The following is a 20,710-nucleotide window of genomic DNA, read 5'->3' as shown; positions in this document are numbered from 1 at the left end:
AGGATCTGGACTGTCTGCCTTGAAAGATGTTGCACATATTGAGATGATCCTTGAATAGGGTCCAGCATGGTAATTCCTAGTTTTTCTGCTGTAAATGTGGGAAGTTCTTGAAATTTTGTAAAAATACTTTTGAATCTGTGAGGAACGGCTCCTCTCTGAAGCCGGTTGTATTTTGGAGCAGCGATTTTGTGTTTCTTCTAAATCAACATCTCCGTTGTTATTTTATTCACATATAATTACATACTCTGAGATATATTTTTTCTCCCTGCTGCTTGAAGAGGGGTTTTAGTCCAAATTGTCAATATGCCACTGTTTTCCATATCAGCGTGCCATGGTTTGAGTTTTGGATTCTCTGTCTTGCTTCTTTTCCCTTCTCCAAGCAATGAGACCTCACTCTGATTTCCTTTCGACTCTGTTGCCATCCTTGGGATTTTTCCATCTCAGTGACTTTGAGCCATCGAGTTTGATTCCAGCAATAAATTTAAACATTAGCTCGCTGCACTGAAAACCTTCCCTTTTTATTTTTTAGTCCCTTGCAAAACCCCACACTCATCTTTAAAGATTTGGGATTCTTCTTTGCAGGAACCTCTGTATAGTTCCTATAAGTCAAATATGGGGGGTTTGCCATGGGCTGCCCCACTCTGGCTGTAAATATTGTGATATTTCCACGTGCTTTAGTTCACTCAGACCGTTTAGAAGGCAAGGATGGGAGACAGTGCCTGTGTGTCTCAGGCCCTGCTCAGGCTGCCAGCAGGGAGGTGAATTTTGCCATTCCCACCTGCTTCCATTAGGACAGGATTTTCTCTCCCACTTTAGAAGAAGGAGAGCCTTGTTTAGAAGAGCAAGGTTTTTCTTTCTTGCCGTTGCTGTCACTGTTGGCTCCCGCTTTGTTTTGCTGTAGCAGAACAGAAGGCTGTGAAAAATAGCAGAGAAGAGGTGGGTCAGCAGGGAAAACGTTTTATTCCTCCTTTTTCTCTCCAGGTTGGAAGGGGCTTTGGGCAGCCTGGGCAAGTGGAGGGCATCCCTGCCCATGGCAGGGGCCTTGGAACAAGATGGGCTTTTTTCCATGCCAAAGCATTCTGTGACGGTGATTTTTCAGCAGCCTGGTCCCTGGATCCTCCTGAGCACACAGGAGGAGGAAGGAATGTGATAGGATGGCTGGTTTTTGTGGGAAACCCCACTGTCTTCACCTGAGTTAGCAGGTGCTCAAAGCAGAGGAAGGATGATGTGATTTTCTAACTCCTCTGGAGTGCTCTCCTTTTTGCATCCAATGAACTTCCTTTTGCCAAAAATACCTTGATCCCAGTGCTCTTAGAAATCCCCAGAAGAGCCCACTTTGGGGAATGGTTTCTTTGAGATGGCTGTCCCTGAAAATCTGTGATCCCACAGCTTCTCCTCAGATGTTTCTCCACAGATGCTGCGCGTGCTCTCCACGTGCCAGTCGCATCCAAAGCCGTTCTAACGCAAGTACCTTTTCCAGGAAAAAGTTATCCTCAAACTTGCTGTAAGTTCTCTGCCAAGCGCTGCTTGGCCTCCTCGGCTATGTCTAAGTAAAACAACGTGGCTTAGCTCAGAGGAAGGGGGAAAGCCCATAAAGAAGTCTGTTCTTTCTCAGAGCACTCTCACCCAGCTCCAAGGTGATCCCCGTCCAATTCCAGATGGAGAGAGTTTCCGAGAGTTTATGGGTGGAATATTGACAGCACATGACAGTGTCAGACATCAGTGTGATCCTTCACGAGGTTTGCAGAAGAGGGGCGGTTCCCATTCCACTTTCCAGTCCTGTGCACATTCCCCAGTTCACAGGGGAATCGCTCCAAGACAACTTCATGGCAAAAAAACTGGGAAAAGCCATGGTGGCATTGCGCTTCTGAGAAAACCGAGGGTCGGTGTCCCCAGAGAGCTGCTGCTAGAATATGACAGCTTCCCAAGGCTGGATCACTTCATGTGTGGAATTTAATGAGCTGCCAAACGCTTCTAAATGTCAGAAAGACCAGAGGAAAATGGCACCGTGCAGAACATGGCACAGGCAGGAGCGCAGAGACAGAAATTAATTCTTTAGCTCGCAGCATCTCCCAGTTAATTTTCCATGAAGGTTTCTCCCCTTCCCCTCCTGCAGTGTTTTCCAGACTGTGAAATGATCAGTGATTCCTTGGAGGCAGGTGGATGCCCAGGTTAAGGGCCACAGGGTTGAGAACCGCATTTTATTTTCTAGGAAATGAGTAATTTAATTTATTTTCTTAGTGCGACGTGACCCAGCGTTGGTGTTTTCGTTTCAGCTTCAGTCCTGGAATAATGCTGCTTTTCTGGTGCAGTGTCAGTTTGGTTCCTTTGTCAGAGCAAAGGAAGATGAAGCTGTTCCCAGAGCCCTGGCCAAGTTGGGGTGAAAGGAAATAGTTGGATAAAAGCAGGGGAAAAGAGTAAAAAAGCCAATCCTCAAGCTAGGAATTTCGCAGAGACACAAATTTATTTTCAGCAAAATAGCAATTGAAGCCATTATAGTGGCCCTTGATAGAATAATGAATAATTTATCCAATTTGCACAGCAGTACCAGTGGTGGGGTTTGGAAAATCAGGACAGCAGGATGAGAACATCCTTCCTGACACTGCTTTTTGCATTCCAAAGTCTGCTCCCCTTTGGACACGAGGGGAACCCGGCAGTCTGAGCCATGACTTTTAAAGCCATCGGAAAAATCTGTTGAGATTAAAAAAAGAAACAGAACAGTGGGGAAAAAAAGCCTTTCTCCTCACCGTTCCTCCCAAAGCAAGTTTTCCACATCCAAGGCCGGCTCGTGTGGAAGCCGTTTATAACCCTGGCACATGTGGATTTTTTGCAGAGTGGAAATTTCTCCAGGATAGGTGTTATTTCTGGTGCAGACTCCGTGGCATTTGCTGCTGGCTGACCACAGGCTCTGGCTGCCCAGGGCCTTGAGTCAGTCGCCAGGGTTTGATCAGGGACCAGCAGCGTTCCCACCATGGGAGCGGCAGGGAAGCTGGGATGTGGCCTGAATCTTCTATTTACCACAAAAGGTGCCAGGCAGGATCTCTTGTAAGATGAGCTTTTCCAGCGATCCTGAGTGTTCCCAATCTAAATGTAATTTAAATCTGTGTTTAATTTTGGTGCTTTGAGCCCCCCTGGCCAGCCTCTCTGTCCTCATCACCTCTGTGGAACTTTGAATCCAGTGCTAGAGGCTCTGCAGAGCACATAGAAAAGATAAATAATTATTTTTGGCTCCTCTCTTAAGTACCTGCATTCAAAAAGTGTGAATGGCTTTTCTTTTCCAGGCCGGATAAGAGTTGAAATTCTCTGGAGCAGAGAATTTGCTGGAAGGCATCTCCCAAATTCCCGTTGACAATTCCTGCTCTTCCCTTAGGGAAAGTCCATCGGCTCGGAATTGGCTGAGCTGGAATGATTCATCCCACCCCTTTCAGAAAGTCTTTGGAAGGATGAGCTGCTGGGTGGTTTTCAAAGTGGTGATTGTAGCAACCCTGATAGTAGGATTCTTCGACAAAAAAAGTAAACTGGTAACAGGAGAAAGTCGATGTCCTGCTAGGAACACCCTGGCCCTGGCAATCCAGGATGGACACGGTGCTTAAAACACCTCTGGTTTTGTAGATGCTGTTTGGCAACTCAGAAGAAAAAGAAGTGAAGGAGAAGAGGGGGAAAATAGTGGGTGTGTTTGTAGAATGATAATGGCAGCGTTTGAGGGTGCGACTGGGAAAATGGGAACAGCGGGTATTTTTACAGAGTGGAGTTATTCCGGCCTGAGGGGTGTTCGAAGTCGTGATAAAGGGAGTTCTGCTTGCAAATCCCATTATGAATAAATGGTTTCTAACGGGATTGGTGCTGCTCGATCTTCCTGCCCTCGCACGTGTACACAGGCACAGCTTTGAAAATGCCTTTCGTGGCTTCGGCTGCTTTCATTATTGCTCAAATCAGTTCATATTCCCTCATATATATTCTTTTCTCTCTGAACTCTGTAGAGGAATTGATCCTTTCTCCCCTCAGTTCTTTTCTTTTGAAAGGTTAAATGGAAAAGGCTTTTTTTTTTTTTTTTTTTTAAATTATTATTTTTCCACAGCATTAATGAAGTTGTTACTGGGAATGGGAGAGGTGTTTTCGTTACAGCTGGCACTTCCAAGCCTTCCACTGGGGTGACAGGTGTCCTTGGGGAAAAATCAGGCAAAATAGATCAGTCTGGCTGTCTGTTGAGAGGGTGGATGAGATGTGTTGTGTATGAGAGTATTATGGTAACTATACATTAATGTGCAATCTCAGTGCCGTGTTCATTCTTACAGCAGGAGTAAGAGGGGCCTAATCACGAGCTGGGGCTGCTGTTATTACCTTATTTATATTCCTTTATTGCCTTGCTGCCCTTCATATTGTGTAAAGCCTCGTTGTTGCGCCAGTTCTGTGGTCTTGGAGGCTCAGGGGGGCAAAACTGAGGGCCGGGTGGGCAAAACTGAGATCTGCGTAAGAAAGGCAAAATGCAGAAATCCGTGGGGATGGTGGTAACGTAAAGATTAACGGAGGCAGGACTGAATTAGCCAGGTTTGAAGTTGCAAACAGTCAAGGATGTTTTTAGTGTTCCTAGCAGAAGAGCATAAAAGTAGTAATAATCAATAATAAGTAATCCAGTGCCTATGGATTATTTAGAATAGCGGACATAGCTTTTACATAAACTGTTCAGTCTGAGCAGCTCCTCCCCGCTGCCGTGACCTTCCAGCCCAGTTCCCTTCCTCGGGCGGGATTTATCCGTGCCGGGCTCGCCCTTGCACGCCCAGGACCCCGCCAAGCGTCCTCCAGCCTCAGCCCTCGTTCCGTGACGGATTTCTCCCCTCGCTCCACAGCCCCTTCATGCTGCTGCCGCCGCTGATGGAGTGGATGCGGGTGGCCATCACCTACGCCGAGCACCGGCGCAGCCTGACCGTGGACAGCGACGACATCAGGCAGACGGCCAGGCTGCTCCTCCCGGGGCTGGACTGCGAGCCACGCCAGCTCAAGTACGTGGGCTAAGCTTTGGAAAGCTCCTCCGGTCCTTGGGGCTTCTTAAAATGTCCTTTTACTGCCTTTCCCAGGAGCCAGAGCTCCCTGCGCCGCACAGGCGATACGCATTTAACCTTCCGGTACTTCCCAGGGATAAAGGAACTCTGGCTGAACGCTGCAGCTGGGGCAGAAAGATTTTTTGGCTTTCTGAAAGTTAAATATGAAGTACAAGTATCTGGGTTTTGGGGTTTTTCTATGCCTCAGACTTCATTACAGAATTAATTATTGCAAGATTACTCACTGCTTTATAAGGTAGATAGTTTGAATGAAAGATCTAAACTAGCGAAAAAAAAAGAGAAAGTTGATTTCCGGATCGCATTATTTGATCTGTTAAAGCAGTCATTTTGTATCCAGCACATTCAGGGGGAAAGAAGGTCTTGAAACTGGTTTTTTGTTCATTTATTTATTTATTCCTGGCTTGCTGTGGGATAGGAACAATGTGCAAAGGCAAGTTCCATCCCTTCGAAAAACCTCTGTTTATCTGAGGTTCACTGGATTTCAACTGGAATCATTTTATTTCACTTTTTTTTTTTTTTTTTTTTTTTAAACAGAAATCTTCTCTTTCTTCTTACTATTACATATTACAGCTTATTCTGGGTAATACTGTAGATTGTGATCCCAGTCAGAACAAGATTATGGTAGGATTTTATATGGGGTTCATCCTGGATCTTCTGTGGGGGGTGATGAGTGGTCTGCTCCTCTGGCAGGCTGTCCAGGCTCTCCAGAGGAGGATGGCTGTGCTGAAAGCATCTCATTTATCAGAGGAACTTGGCAGGCCGATATCTCACTCACTGAGAGTTAGCTCAAGGGCCTGTGCTGGAAACCAGGCGGGTACTGCGGAAGGCATTCACCCCAAAATAACATCAAAGGGCTGAGCCTGCCAGTGCCAGCCTCCAGTTGGGAAGTGATCCTTCAGTGAAGGAGACACACTTCCAGGTCTGGAATTCAGAAGAGTCTGAGTAGACAGCCAGAGGATTTACAGTAATCCCTGGGCTCCTTCCAGATGACATAAAAGTTGTCCTGACAGTCATCTAAAGGATAAGGATTTACTAGATCCGCACAGAAATGTTAAAGCACTTCCTTTAACTGAGTTGCTGGAAAAGCATTGAGGGTGTTCCCCTGCCTCATTTTGATTTTTATTTCATACTTTTACATTTCAGTAATTTTTGCCCAGAAAAGATACTTTTTTTTTTTTTTCCTAACGGTATGGGCACCATCCAGGAATTCTTTTGTCTTTCACAGACCTGAGTGCTGCTTCAGTTCCTTCCGGAGACTGGATGCTAAAGCTGCTACTGAGAAATTCCAGCAGGATCTGGGCTTCCGGATGCTGAACTGTGGGAGGACGGATCTGATCAACCAAGCCATCGATGCACTGGGCCCTGACGGGGTGAACACCATGGATGATCAGGTGTGCCACAGAACAAACGCTCACAACCCCCAAATTCCTCCCATCAGCGGCTCGCTCCTTCCTTTCCACGTGGCAAATCAATACCGGGTCGTGTTTGTTGCCTCTCCGAGGGTTTTCCCATTCTAGCTCGTGTTTTAGGCTGAAAATGCATCCCTTAAAACATGGAAAAATAACTTCCCCACCCCACTCTCATGGCCCCCTCTCCGAAAAAAAAAAAAAAAGATCCCAGCAGAGCCCGGAGTGGATTGTTTATCAGCTGGAATGTCTGTTCCTTGGATGGGCTGTCTCAGGCACTGATGGCAAGCAGATTAACACAGGGGCAGTGAATGGAAAGTCTGAGAGGTGCTGAGAGGATGTCAAAGCAAAGTGGTTTCTTTTCCAGTGACACTCCCCTCTGGCTCAACAGCTCAAATCCCGGCTGGGTCAGCGAGGAGCGACCAGAAGGTGTTTTTGTCTCCTGGCTTTCAGGCTCAGAACAGTTTGGAATACAAGAAACAGCCCTGGGAGCCCCACCCCAGTGGCCAGGTGTCAGTCAGTGTTAGATTTGCTCGTAGTCCATCATGCTGATGTGTCTGTTTTTAGCCATTTTTAACTGTTCCCTGCTCAGCTACACTGAACCATAGGGACTTGGTAGTCCTGGGAGTCTCTGGCTGCTTCTGCTCGTGCTGTCAGTCCCATCAAGTAACAGCAGAGTCTGTCCTCTGGGGCATCATTCAATGCATGGAATTAGCTTTCAGTTTAAAAAAGGAGGAGGGGAAAAGCCACCTCTCCTAAATAAACACTCGTTATAGCTGTCACAGCGAGGAGAATGAGCTGTCACATCTCTGGAACAAGAGGCTATTGAGCACTGGGAAGGGTTTATGTTCAGGTAGAGAGGTTTTCTCACAGCATTTTAGCGTTTCAGACCCAGCTCTGAACCTGGCACATCTTCCACGGCACTTCCCACCATCCTACAGTTTCAAGGGAAGTGTGAATGTATACACAGATAGCAGAAACTGCTCCTGGACATATCTGGGTCTGTAGTTGCCTTATTTACAAATCCAGTACCAGGAGCTTTGTGGTCACTGGGGTGCGTTATCTCATCATAGATACTCACTTCACTAAAGTGACTGAGGTGACAGATTTTTTTTATGAAGGTTTCCCACTTCTGCTTTATATTTTTTTTAAATAAGTTTTTGCAGTTCCTGTTCCTGTAGCCCGGAGGTCTCTCGCTCTCTCAGAGATTATTTCGTGGTTTGCGTTGTGAGCCAGCGCGCCGCAACACCACAGACACTGGTGCCAGGACTGTCACTTCTCGCTGCTGGATGTTCCCTACCTCTCATCCAGCCAGCAAACTGGGAGCTGTCTGGCTTCTGTCAGCACAGAGACCCCTGTGGGCACCTCCTTGGGAAGTTTGAGGAGTTTCTGGTGTCACTCATTGATGTCTTATCCTGTGGGTGGGATCCTCTTGCCAGCCCTGTTGTCTTTGCCCCTCAGAGAGTGTTTTGGCACCAACAAAAAGGGCAGCACAGGCCCCCTCTGGAGACATTGCTGCTCAGAAATTCTCCACTTGACTCTGGAGCAACTCAGCTTTGTGCCCAAGCAAGTGCCTGCGTGGCACTGCAAGCTCCGGGCAGAGTTTAAATCCGAGTTCTGCGAATGAACTCTGCCATAGCTGGAGTAGGAACCAAAGCTGGACTTTGCCACCAGTCTTGATTTGCTCCTTTTGGAAAAGGGGAAGACAAAGCCAGGTGCCCAAACTTGGGAAAACTGGCTAAGGCGTGACAGAACTGCTGAATAATTTGCTACAAAGGCTTTAGATCCAGGTTTGGATTTTGACCACTCCCAGGGTGTGAGCATGTCCCGGGAGTTCAGACCCACTTGTCCTTCTGTGTACATGGAAATCTCTGGAAAAGAGCTCAGAATATCCCCTCAGAAACGTGAGTTTGGAGCAGGACGCAGTGCTCACTTCTGATGGGGACCAACAAGCACTATGGTTTGAGGGGATTGGAGATGTTCAGGAGAACAATCTCTTCTTCCCTTTGCAAGGAGCAAGCAGGGAGCGCAAAACTAACGTGAAGAATTTTGAAAAGGACAGCGTAAGTCTGTGCAAGTTTTAGAGCCCTGACTGGGGCTTGTGCCTGCAGACCCACGTTTTGAATTCTTGGTTTATTTGTCTGGAATGAGTGTGGAGCCTCCCCAGCCCCACAAAAGCCAAAATACCTCACCCAGAGAGAATCTCACCCAGAAGTAACTTCATGACTGGAGGTGCCCCGAAGCAGGAAGCTGGGAGTTGTGGCTGCTTTGAAAAGACACCTTTGCAGAGGCAAGAGCAGAACTCCTGTGTGAGAGATGTAATTCCACGTTATAGTACAGCTGCCATTAAGGATGAAGCTCTGTTATTGCACGCTGAGCAGCGGAGAGGCTGCCTGCAAAAAATTCAAATGCCTGTAATAGTTAAGGGGAGGGGGCAAGAATGGATTTTACCAGGCCATTTCCTTTCCATCCTTGGCCATTTCAAGAATGAACTCCATAAGTAAGGCTCATTTTTCTCATAATTCATCTCTGAGCCGTCATGGTTTGCTGGTTAAGTAGAGGGAGGGAGATTTATGGGATTGAAATGCTGAAATATTGAGGCAAATAGGATTTCAGCAATGGGGAGAAGTTACCAGATAAATTCATCTTCTGTATTTGTGTGTTGCTTTCTGCCTTCAGTTCATTTGGCTACAAATGAGCCAAGAAATGGCATTTCTTTGTTGGCAGCCTTGGGAAAGCTGGAGAATTGTGGACAACACAGCGCTAGGATTTTCAGCGATCCTTTTTGTGTTCTCTCAGCCTCGTCCAGTGATGTTTTGTCCGGGTCGTTTTCCGATGTCAGTTGTGCCCACTCTGCACAGGAATCAGAAATGCTTTCCAAACATATGTATGCTGTCCCTACACACACTTTGTGCATCAAGATTCAAACTCGCCGTGCCCGTGACGGTGTCACTGTTGACAGGCATAAAAAGATAACTTTGTTTTTATTTTTCGTTTCCTTTCTGAAGGGGATGACGCCCCTCATGTACGCCTGTGCTGCTGGAGATGAAGCCATGGTCCAAATGCTTATAGATGCCGGAGCAAATTTAGATATACCGGTGAGTAACCCCCTGCCCATAACTATCCATTTGTAAACTAACAGGAGGAGTTCCGAAATCTCTCGTAGCTGCTGAAGGCTTCAGTCCTGGAAGCTTCAAGCAAGGCATTTCTCGCAGAAACCGTCGCTTCAGGGATTGGGGAGGGGGGAGGAAACCTTCAAAACCTCTTGGAGCACCAATTGAGATTGGCACTGGCAAGTCTGATGGGCACAGGGAGGGGCAGGGAAGGAGCTGCCACGGGGTGAAACCAGTGAGCCCATTAAAAAGTGCCAGGGGATGGGGCAGGGTGAGTGGTGGTGGCAGCGTTCTCTGAGTGTCCCAAGTCCCCATCCCCTGGGCTCATCACTCGCAGAGGAGTTCTGTGCAAGGGATGAAGGCTGCAGTGGGTGATGAGTGCCTGCTTCCCTTCCCCAGGTGCCCAGTGCCTCTCCACGATACCCCTCGGTGCATCCCGACAGCCGCCACTGGACTGCCCTCACCTTCGCCGTGTTGCACGGGCACATCTCGGTGGTCCAGGTGAGATTCCGGCCAGGAATCCTTCCGGGGGACACGGAGGACCGAAGTGCAGCCCTGTGAGCCCTCGCTCTCAGCCTTCCTGAGCCTCCTAAGAACCAGTGAAAAAGCTGTGTGTTGTTTAAAACGAGGAGAATGAAAATGGTGACATAATTCCTAGCGAGGCCTTGATAATGAAAGCCGGCGTGTTTCCGTGTTTTTCTTTGGTGTCGGTATTGCTCCAAGGCTCTCCGCTTCCAAAACAGTGCTGCACAATCATTTCTTTGGTTTTAAATTAACTAGTGCTCCACGAGGAGCGGTTACAGGTTGGCTGTTTGATCAGGAGCTTTACAACATTAGATATTAATTGGTTTACGGATTCACATGTGCAAAAATCCGGTGTGTGCTGATTTCTGCTCTAATGGCAGCAAATCATCTGTAGCTTCTTTCATAATCCTTGAGAATTGCATGGACAAGACTTAAGCTGTTGTGGGATTTGAGCCTGTGGCATCTTCCCTGCTCCCTCTTCTGTGGAATTATCACAGGGGGCAGCGGGAGGGGGTGGAGCCCCAGAAACGCTACCCAAACTTCCAGGGGAATGAAAAACTGATCATAGCAGACAATCAATTGCTGTTGAATTTAATTCACCTTCTGCTCAAAGGGAAGGAATAATAATAATAAAAAAGATGTAAGTAAATGGAGGCTGCACACACTCATCTTTTGTCTGTGTACATTTGTACATAATTACAAAGATTAGATTCCACCTGGCAAACCGCCCAGGCAGCTTTTGGTACTCCAGAGGTTGGACGGCCTTAATTTATGTGTAAGAAAGGAGTTTGATTCTCCCAGGAGATGAAGCCAAGTGTATCAAAGCCCCTGTTGTGCACTGCAGTGCCCACAGTCGTGGAAGCATGGAATATCCTGGTGGATACGCACGCACGGGGCTGATCCTCCCTGCCTGGGAGCTCCAGAGCCTTCTCTCCGCCCCAGCTGGCCATGACCATAAAGGAGATTAAAAAAGGAGGTGGTGCTCTCCCTTTGTGTGCGTGCCCTCCTCACTCTGAGCCCACTGGTTCTGACACCCTGCCCTGGCTGTTTTGTCCTTCTGAATTGCTCTTTTCCCACCTCCCTGTCTTTGCTGTGCCCCTTGCAGCTGCTCCTGGATGCCGGTGCCCAGGTGGAGGGCTCTGCCGTGAACACCGGGGAGGACAACTATGCCGAGACCCCGCTCCAGCTGGCCTCAGCTGCAGGTGAGCTCCCTGTGGCCTCAGCACTCTCCATCTCTTCCTGCCACCAGCCTGGTGGGCCCCAAGTATCTGTTTTCCAGCTTGTCCTTTGCTTGACTCCTCCCCAGAGCCCCCAGAGCAGAGCTGATGGCACCAGCTCCTTCACAAAGCGCTGTCAAGGAACATGAACCAGCCCCTGTCTAGTCTGGGCACGTCTGTGGGCCTAAGCAGCACCCAGATGTGAAAAATTAACAAGTTTCCATTCAGCCTGGGGAAAAAGAACTGTTATATAAGGAAATTGGGTTTATTAAATGCAGGTAAAAATTCTGCCTTTCTTGTAGCAGGCTGTCAGGAGTTGAGCATTCTGTGACTGAGCCTGTCGTTGACACTTTTCACCTCAAAGTGGTTTTAGATTTTTTCCTTTTGTTTCTTTCTCTGCTATTTTTGTGCTTTTATGAAGATGAGTGGCTGGCTTGCTCTGCTCCAAGCCTTACAAAAGAAGGATAAAATGCCTCCTCCCCTCCCAGTGACACCCAGTGCTGGATCTCCTGCCACCACTCCCTACTCCATCTAATGGGAACAGAGCCAGGGAGTCCTGCCTGCAGCCAGTCCTGTGTTTTATGCTTCCAAAGAGGGAACCATCCTGATGTTCCTGTCCTTTTACCCCAGGGAATTACGAGCTGGTCAGCTTGCTGCTCAGCAGGGGCGCCGATCCGCTCCTGAGCATGCTGGAAGTCAATGGGATGTCATCGTCCCTTCACGAGGACATGAACTGCTTCAGCCACTCAGCGGCACACGGCCACAGGTAATGAATGCTCTGTTCCTGCCCAGAACAAGGGGTTTTTTGCACTCCAGGTGTTGCAGTGTGTCCTGTGTGGCTTTGTGACCCAAACCCTTGGGCAGTTCAGCAGATGGGGTTCAGACTCTCCTGACAACAAAGAGCAGAGATCTTTGTTTGCTGTTTCTTGTTCTTCCACTTGCTGGTCTGGCTCAGCAGCACTGAGGGTGAGCTGGTTTTAAGGCCTTGTGTCAGCAAACCAAGTCCCACCTAAGGGCAGGTTACGAGATCCTGGTTCGTGCTCTGGTGATGGAATCTAATCAAGTTGAGGTGGAAAAAATAACCTACAGCAGAGCCTGGGTGTCTGCATCTCTGTTTTTTGGATGGCCAACCAAGGGGTGAATCACTGAACCAGCCAGCCTGAGCTCCCCAACCCTGTTTTCAGGGTAGTTGTTCGGAAATAAGACATTACTTGCGAGCTCCTCCAAAAACCTCTTGTGTTCCCAGAAAAAACTGTTAGTGAGATTCAAGGCTTGTTCTGCCTTGGGGTAGGATGGGGTGATCCTAAAGCTGGGTCCCTAGATTTGCTGCGTTTATTCCCAGGGAGTGGTGTGGGCGCAAGGAGAGCACTGGCAGCACGGTGAGTGCTGGGTGGCCCTGCTGGGCTGGGGAATGCCTGGAGCAGCTGTCCCCAGCTGGCTGAGGGACACCAGTGATGCAAACTCCCCAAACAAGACACAAACAAGAAAAGTCTCTTTCTTGCAACTGCCGTGTGAAATTCCAAACAAACCCACCACGAGAGGAGCGCAGGCCGCGGTTTTTGCCCTTGCTGCGGGGCACCGGTTTCTAGGCTTCGGGGTGGGGAAGGACACGTGGTTTCCGTGCCGCCCCGCAGTGCCAGCTGCCTTTGGGAGGGAAATGACCGTGTACTGAGCCGTACCCCTACCCCCAAATCCCCACAGTCCCGTGTGAGCTGTTGAAATTCCATTTGGTGCTGAGCGAAACCTCTCGTCCCTGCTCAGGAACGTCCTGCGCAAGCTCCTGACGCAGCCCCAGCAGGCGAAGGGGGACGTGCTGTCCCTGGAGGAGATTTTGGCCGAGGGGGTGGAGAGTGACACCTCCAGCCAGGGCAGCTCCAGCGAGGGGCAGGTGCGGCTGTGCAAGACCCGGACGAAGGCTCTGCAGGAGGCCATGTACTACAGCGCCGAGCACGGCTACGTGGACATCACCATGGAGCTCAGGGCACTGGGTGAGCGCGCCCTTCTGAGCGTAAAATACCTTCCTTTTCCTCCCCTGTCACTTAGGAGAGCGGCCACCCCGACTGCAAAGCTAGCTAAGCTAAGTTTTGAAAGTGTTTAAGGCTCCTCACAAGTTTTTTGTTTTGCTTTCAAATTCCTGCTGCTCTGGGATGTCCCTCGCTCTCGGCTGGATCCTCTGTTCCCACGTATCAAAAGCAAGGGGCATCTCTCCCTGTCAGATACTGACACCTAAAATTCAGTGTTTATCAATGATTTAAGGTGAAGGAACAAGTCTGATCTCAAGCTTTGGAGCTTGTGTGTTACCAGGAGAAAAGACCACGGTTGTGTGGCGTTACGGATCCTTACAACTTCAGTTCGAATTTATTTTGTGGTTCTGACTAGCCGTGAAGCTCAGAACAAAACAGTGAGAGTCTCTGATGCTTAAAAATCAGCAGAAATTTCCAGTTTATGATCCTGGTGCCAATCCTTTGTCACTTGATCTGTCAGTGACCCAGTTCAGTCGCCTTTAATACCAAGATAAAAATCTGTCTGCTCTTAGGATGTAGGTAGAGCTACTTCGGTGCTGCCGAGTGTTAGTAATGGGAGCAGGATAATCTCCTCAGAGGCACTTCAGGAAATCATCTCTCACTGTCCCTTTTTCCTGTGGCTGCAGGAGTGCCCTGGAAGCTCCACGTGTGGATCGAGTCCCTGCGGACGACCTTCTCCCAGTCCCGCTACTCCGTGGTGCAGACCCTGCTGCGGGAGTTTGTCACCATCAAAGAGGAGGATTACAACGAGGAGCTGGTCAGTGAGGGGCTGCAGCTCATGTTCGACATCCTCAAAACCAGCAAAGTGAGTCAGAGTTTTATAACTGCGTCAGAGCTGAGTGTTGTGGGGTTTTGTCGTTGTGCACAACAGGAATGGCTGGGCAAAGTCCCTAGGAGTTACGGCATGGAAATGGTGCTGGAAGCGTTTATCTGAATTTGTAAGCAGCCCCCATACAGTCCTCAAACACACACCTGGGGGAAACCCTACAGCTCTTTAAACCTCCATAACTCCAGGGATGTTGTAGTTCAGCCTCAATTTAAAGCGTGTCCGTCTGTGGGGAGGCGACTCCTGTGGGGTGCGGTTGCTGTAAGACCCAAGTGAGCCCTTACAGCACATTTGGAACCTGCTCAATGTGGAGTTGCTGATGCCTGTTCCATCATTCCTCACAGAATGATTCCATCAACCAGCAGCTCGCCTCCATCTTCACCCACTGCTACGGCAGCAGCCCCATTCCCAGCATTCCCGAAATCCGAAAGACTCTGCCGGCTCGGCTGGGTAAGGTGCTCACCCGAGCAGTGAGCTGCTTCTGACTGCTGCTGGGTTGGGTTTGTTTTTTTATTTGTTTGGGATTTTTTTTTTCTGAAAAGCATGCGCAGGTTATAAAAAGAAAAAGTCACCTTTTTTTTTTTTTTTTTTTTTTGTCCCCTTACCCAACAGATCCTCACTTCCTGAACAATAAAGAAATGTCTGATGTCACTTTCTTAGTGGAAGGAAAGCTCTTTTATGCACACAAAGTCCTGCTGGTTACTGCATCTAACAGGTGAGTCACTAACCAGAGGCATCATTAATCCAGCCGTGATTATCCCTGAAGTCATGTGGGGTAGTTGGAGTGTATATATCCAGCCATTCCCTGCCTTCCCAGTCCTTCTCCTGGAGTTTGAGCTTTCCTGGAATCTCACACTGGCCTGGTGCACTTGCAGTAAGCAGTCTCTTCCTCTCTTCTTGGCATAGTGACAGCGTTTTCCACCTGTCTCAGGGTGGGATTAGCTCAGATCCAGGCAATTTACAGTTTTAAGTTGTCCCTGAACTAATCGTCGTTAAATGGAAGGAAATGTTTTGATTTTTCAGCGTGTAAAGAACTAGGAGGGATCTTTGCTTTCCCCCTGCTGCTTGTGATGAGGGTGTGACACACTCATACAGTTAAATATTTTCAATTAAATCTCTTTAAAACCATTCCCAGGTTCAAGACACTAATGACCAATAAAACAGAGCACGATGGCCACGGCAGCAAGACTGTTGAAATCAGCGATATGAAATACAACATTTTCAAGGTATGGGACTTGATTCCACTTTTTCTTTATTCTTTTTCATCTTCTCAGCTGCTTGGAAGATAAGACAAGCCCAAGTAGTAATATCATAAGTAGATAATAAGTAATACCATAATTAGACAATATTACAAGTAGAAATGGAGTGCCTTTCAACAGATCTGAATTTCAGGAGTTTTTTGAAATACCCTTTTTCCAAAGTTCCAGCCTTAAAACAGAATACTCCAGTCTATATTCTGACTTTCTTCCCAGGCAGCTGACTCCTCCACAAAGCAGGAGAAACTAGTCTTCTACTGAAAAGTAGTTTTATACTGCTAACACGCCGTTTTTATACTTTTTATGGTACCATTTTGATGCTTTGCTCAGCACAAAGTAGCTTATTTACAGTTAGGTGTATTGCCAGGCTTCGTATTAATTCAGATCAGGTGATCAGAACTTTGTGGTGTCCCTGTCAAGAACGGCTCAGAGCTGAGAATTCTCTTTTGCTTTTGTGACATTTCCATATTCAGCAGAGGAAGAGGAAGATGTGAAGTGCAGGATAGGTCATGTAGCTGTCTCACTAAAGGGTTGAGGCCTTTTTTTCTCTATTTATAAGCAAACAAACCTGCTCTGTTGGTCAGCAGTGCTGTTACCTCTCTAGAGGGAAGTAAGTTGACCATGAGAACATCTTTGTTCTGCTTGTAAGGAGCTGTACAAGTTTTGTCTTGGATAGGTGACATCCAAATTTCGCAGCTCGAGCCACAGCAGAGAAGAAAATTTGACTGAGTGTTGAAACAAGCTTCCTTGACAGCATTTGTACATCAAAAGGTTTCTAAAGATAAAGTTGTTCTTAAGTGGAGGGAGACAAATCAGAACGAACTGAAACAGTGAAGCATTTCACAATATGATGGTAAATGCAGTCAGATGGGTTGAGGAGAGGAAGGCTCAGGTAGAGTGGAGGGTGCTGAGCCACCAGAGACGTGTGTCCTGCTCAGGGCTCTGCTGCAAAGAGCTTTGCTCTCACCTAACTCTGTTATACAAATAAGGCAGTCTCCTAAGGAGCAGCTTCGTTTTGTTCCTAGCCCTGTTAGGAACGGCAAGCGGAGCTTGCAAGCCCCACGCAGCAGCCAGGACACTTCTGTTCCCACACCGGCTCCATCCCCTCCCCTGACGCTGCTTGGGCTGGGGGTGGGCACACGCAGATCAAAGAGCAGGAGCTGCCTCTTGCTCGCCCTGCAAACAATTAATGCCTTTTCCTCCGGGCCTGGTGAGGGGCTGGAAGCTGATTAGAAGCCCGGCGGGGGAGGCAAGCGGCTGGGAGGTCCCGGGACACTCACGCTGGGCTTGCTGGCAGCTCCGCGCGTGAGCGGCCCGCCGGGCTTCGCCAGCACAGATCCCAGACAAGGACAGCGGTGTCGCTCCGAGACACGCTGTCACCCTCAGCACAAAGTCCCCAGCAGGGCCCTTTTCAGGGCCCAAGAGAGAAAGGACTGTTAGAAAGCAGCAGATTTGCCACGCCAGGCGGTGGGGAAAAAAACGCCACCGGTGGAGGTGAGAGCTGGCACGGGACGCGATTCCCGTCTGCTCGGGAAGGGGAGCGCAGCCATCAACAGCCCCTTGTGACTGCTGTGGTAACTTCATGCCTGGCCTTCTTCCCATTCCAGATGCTGATGCAGTATTTATACTATGGAGGGACAGAATCCATGGAAATTCCCACCACTGATATCTTAGAGGTGAGAGAGCTTTCTCTTCCAAGTCCTGCTGAGCGCGCTGGGGTGTAAAACAAAGTCGAAAGGCAAAATCCGGGAGCTAACAGCAGGCTTCCATTCAGTCCAAGAGCATACTTAATGCTTGGAAATGAGCTTAAAAGTTTCAAAACATCACTTGCTTGGTGTTTCTGTGCAAACAGAAAGGAGAGCAAATCCGCTTGTGGGAGGAGCTTTTGCTAGGAGGGGAAATGTGTCAGTCTGTCATTTCAGCATGGAGCGGCTTTTTTGCTTTCTTCATGAGGACTTGGCCATTAAAGCAGGGAGTCGGAGCCTCTTCAGAGAGGAAATCATCCATCCCATTTGCCTTGCCCAGGCCTTTGAAGCCTCATGATCTCAAATAGCCTCTCTCTTGTCCCCGTAGCTGCTGTCGGCTGCCAGCCTGTTCCAGCTGGACGGCCTCCAGAGACACTGTGAAATCCTCTGCGCCCAGACCATCAGCATGGACAACTCTGTCCACATCTATAAATATGCAAAGGTAAATCCAACCCCCCCTGGTTTGAGAATCCCAGTGAGCAGCCTGTGTGCTCCTGGTGGTTACTAAAAACCCCACGTGGGCACCCTCCCTGCAGGTAACTCTGCCCCAGCCACAACACGGGTGAGATGATTCCCAGCTCCAGGCTGGAAAGTCCTGCACGGCCCCGGTGTGTTTCCTTGTCTGAAGCAATCAGGGATGAAATGGATGGGGGATCCCTGCAGAGTAGGGGAGAGCTGTCTCTAGCAGGCTGATACAGCAACGTCAGCAAATCCTGAGGGATTCAAATCCTGGGAGCAGCGGGGGCAATCGATCATATCACATCACAGCACGGCAACTACAAAATAAACCCTTTCCTAGCACCCCTGCTGCTAGAAAGTATTTTTTTCAACTCCAAAAGGAGCATAAAGTCTGTTGCGTGACAGATACGCACCTCTGCAGCAGATAACCCAAGTCAGAGAAATACTCTGCCCTTCCTGGAATTTTGCAGGATCAGATCCCTTAACAAGGAGAAAGAGTGGGTGGTAATGATTTTCTTTTTTTTTTTTTTTTTTACTGCGTCTGTTGTGTCCCACTGATGCTTTTCAATTTCTCTCACACTGGGCTGGTTTCTTTCAGACCTAAAATTTAAACACTAAAAAGGGGAAACAGCATTCCCTACTGGCCGTTGTGTGCTTCTCCTTAAATTACCGTTTGCGCAAAATTCCCAGGAAGAGCCTGTGTGCGCGCAGAGCTTTTTCTGATATTAAAAACCTGAGTTACGTTGTTCTCCTTGCTGATCCTGAAGCGAGAGGAGCCAAATCCCAGGCAGCAATCACCCCGTGGTGGCTGGGGAGCGCAGCGTCGCTGTTCTCCTGCGCTCAGCCCCTCGTTGGAGGGATGAGGCTCCCGTCCTGTGACCCGTGTCCTGATTGCCCCGAGCCCTGCTCGCCATCTGCCAGCGCGGCGGCGTTGTTGTGTCTTGTGGCTCAGCCAAACAGGTACCTTGGCCACCTCATCAGCCAGCTGCTCTGCTGCAGGAAGGGAAGGGGCCGGAGCGCAGGCCAGCAGCCCTGCCGACAGCAGGCCGGCAGGGGAAGGAATTAAAAAAGCCTGGATGCCTCCCCGCTCACGCCTGTGCCTGCAAAAAGCGCTGGGAGAAGTATCAGACAAAGTCCCGCCTGCAGTGCTTTTGCACTGTTACCCCTGTCTTCTAACGTTTTCTAAGGGACAGAAAGGAGAAAAGCATCAGGAGCGAGACGCTGGGGGATGTCATTTAGGTTTGTGGCGTTACAGAAGGGGTTCATAATCCTGCTGTCTTCCCCAGATTCACAACGCACCAGAACTGGCCTCCTTCTGCGAGGGCTTCTTCCTCAAGCACATGAGCTCCCTGCTGGAGCAGGACTCGTTCAAGCAGCTCATCTACGGCAGGAACAGCAAAGTGCAGGGCCTGGACCCTCTGAGGGACCTGCAGGCAGCCCTGGCCGGCCGCCTGCACTCCGTGTACGTCACGTCCAGGGTGTGAGGCGGGGCCGGCGCTGGCAGACGGCGGGGGAGGCGTCGCCGGGGCCCTTTGCCTTCTGCATCTTCCTGCAAGCGCCCTGGAACAGGCACCCCTGCTGCTGAGGAGGGGGAGCTGGCTTCTCCGTGCTGCAGCTGCTGCTGCTGCTGCTGCTGCCGCCGCAGGAACGACACCGTCGCTCGAACAACGCCCAAACGCCAGCCGAGGGCGCGAGGGGAGAGCCCGAACTGCAGGGATGGGCGCTGCCCTTTCCACGAGCGCAGCGCCGGGCCGTGGAGAAAGAGGCGATTGAGCTGAGCCCGGCGCTAATACGTGGGCTTAAGTTCATCCGCACAGATGTTTTCCCTGTAAAAAGGCTGCCTAGAAGGAGTTTGCTGATCCTAAAGCCCGTCCCACGAGCCATCTGTCTGCACACGAAGTGCTTCCCCTCAGTTGTACCAGCGTCTGTATGTCGCAACAGACCGACAGAAACTTCCCCCAAAACTGTTTGCACCCTGAGAGAGAGGTTTTGTATGTTCGAAGCTGAGTAGAAGCTAATACTAACACTGAAATTACTCACTCTTTAAGCCTAATGTGAAGAGCTGAGCTGGGGCAGGAGGGGGAGAGTTGGGGGTTTGAGTGTTTTTAGATACAGTTTCACTGTGCCGGTTGTTAATCTGGATATGGTTTGAGGAGAAAGAAAAGGACTCTCTGCCCTTTTGCTGTCCAGGTCTGATAGTGTCAGTCAGTCACTTTCACCTTAAAAGCCTTTTTTTGAATGTTACCTGTGAGACCTGACATCACAGAAGATACTTTGTAGAAGGCTCAGGTGTAGCAGGAGCCAGCATTAGGCTGAAAAGCTGCCCAGTTGCAAAAATAGCAATAAAAGCCTCCCCTGGCCTCCAAAGAACGCCCAGCAGCTCGGTGGTTTGTTCTCTCTCTGGAGTTGTTGGGGATTAAGTAAAGGCCTCCAGCTATTCCCACTGAGCTTTGCTAATCATTTGCCAGGACACTTCCATATATTGTCGATGGGTGAACAAGAGGAAACCCAAGTTTTCAGAGGAGAACTATTTATTCCTTACTAGAAATTCAACCGTTTATTCCCATTGTGTCCAAACACGGTGGAAGGAGGAGGCTCAGCTGGGCCCAGGCTCCAGAGCACAACACAGAGACAGTTTGGATAAAGGAAAGGAGAAGGAATCGCCAGCATCTCCCAGCAAATCCATCAAAATCTGACATGGCCTTGTTCCTAAAGGATTTACACAGAGGCAAACTGCATGCATGGATAAGGATTTTTAGTCAGCTGACGGACAGGTTGGTCAGGGCACACTCCCTTTGTGCTTTAGGTGCACATCTGCTGAACATCACCAGCTCCAATAACCCTATTTATTACAGAAAGCCATACGGGGATGGGGGGGGGGGTCAAAATTATCACTGAGAAATGCCACAGAAGGCTTTATTTTGGAAAGTATTTTCAAGTAGCTGCACCAGCTATCTGTACAAATATGTAGGTCCTCTTTTGTTGCTGTAATATTACAATGCTTTGTTTAATTGTACATTAATGCTGTCATTTATGTAAATGTACCGGGATTTTATTAACAACGTAATTTTAAAATACA

At 48.9% G+C, this 20,710-nt stretch overlaps 1 protein-coding gene across 2 annotated transcripts in view; it reads left to right on the top strand.

Moving 5' to 3' along the window:
• Window positions 1–20,710, top strand: part of ABTB2 (ankyrin repeat and BTB domain containing 2) — a 114,400-nt gene extending 93,690 nt beyond the window's left edge. For both annotated transcript variants that reach the window (XM_040066313.2, XM_040066312.2), the window contains 14 exons: window positions 4,848–5,000; window positions 6,286–6,451; window positions 9,475–9,564; window positions 9,979–10,080; window positions 11,210–11,306; window positions 11,952–12,087; window positions 13,083–13,309; window positions 13,972–14,150; window positions 14,516–14,621; window positions 14,784–14,886; window positions 15,307–15,397; window positions 17,035–17,103; window positions 17,501–17,614; window positions 18,918–20,710. In XM_040066313.2, the coding sequence (XP_039922247.1) occupies window positions 4,848–5,000; window positions 6,286–6,451; window positions 9,475–9,564; window positions 9,979–10,080; window positions 11,210–11,306; window positions 11,952–12,087; window positions 13,083–13,309; window positions 13,972–14,150; window positions 14,516–14,621; window positions 14,784–14,886; window positions 15,307–15,397; window positions 17,035–17,103; window positions 17,501–17,614; window positions 18,918–19,115 (1,831 nt within the window). In that variant the 3' untranslated portion in view covers window positions 19,116–20,710. The remainder of the gene's footprint in view (window positions 1–4,847; window positions 5,001–6,285; window positions 6,452–9,474; window positions 9,565–9,978; window positions 10,081–11,209; window positions 11,307–11,951; window positions 12,088–13,082; window positions 13,310–13,971; window positions 14,151–14,515; window positions 14,622–14,783; window positions 14,887–15,306; window positions 15,398–17,034; window positions 17,104–17,500; window positions 17,615–18,917) is intronic.

The sequence above is a fragment of the Hirundo rustica genome, chromosome 6 (genome assembly GCF_015227805.2).
Source record: "Hirundo rustica isolate bHirRus1 chromosome 6, bHirRus1.pri.v3, whole genome shotgun sequence".
In the NCBI taxonomy this organism is placed as follows: domain Eukaryota; kingdom Metazoa; phylum Chordata; class Aves; order Passeriformes; family Hirundinidae; genus Hirundo; species Hirundo rustica.
Note: the sequence above shows the minus strand (reverse complement) of the source record. Positions and strands in the feature narration are given on the sequence as shown.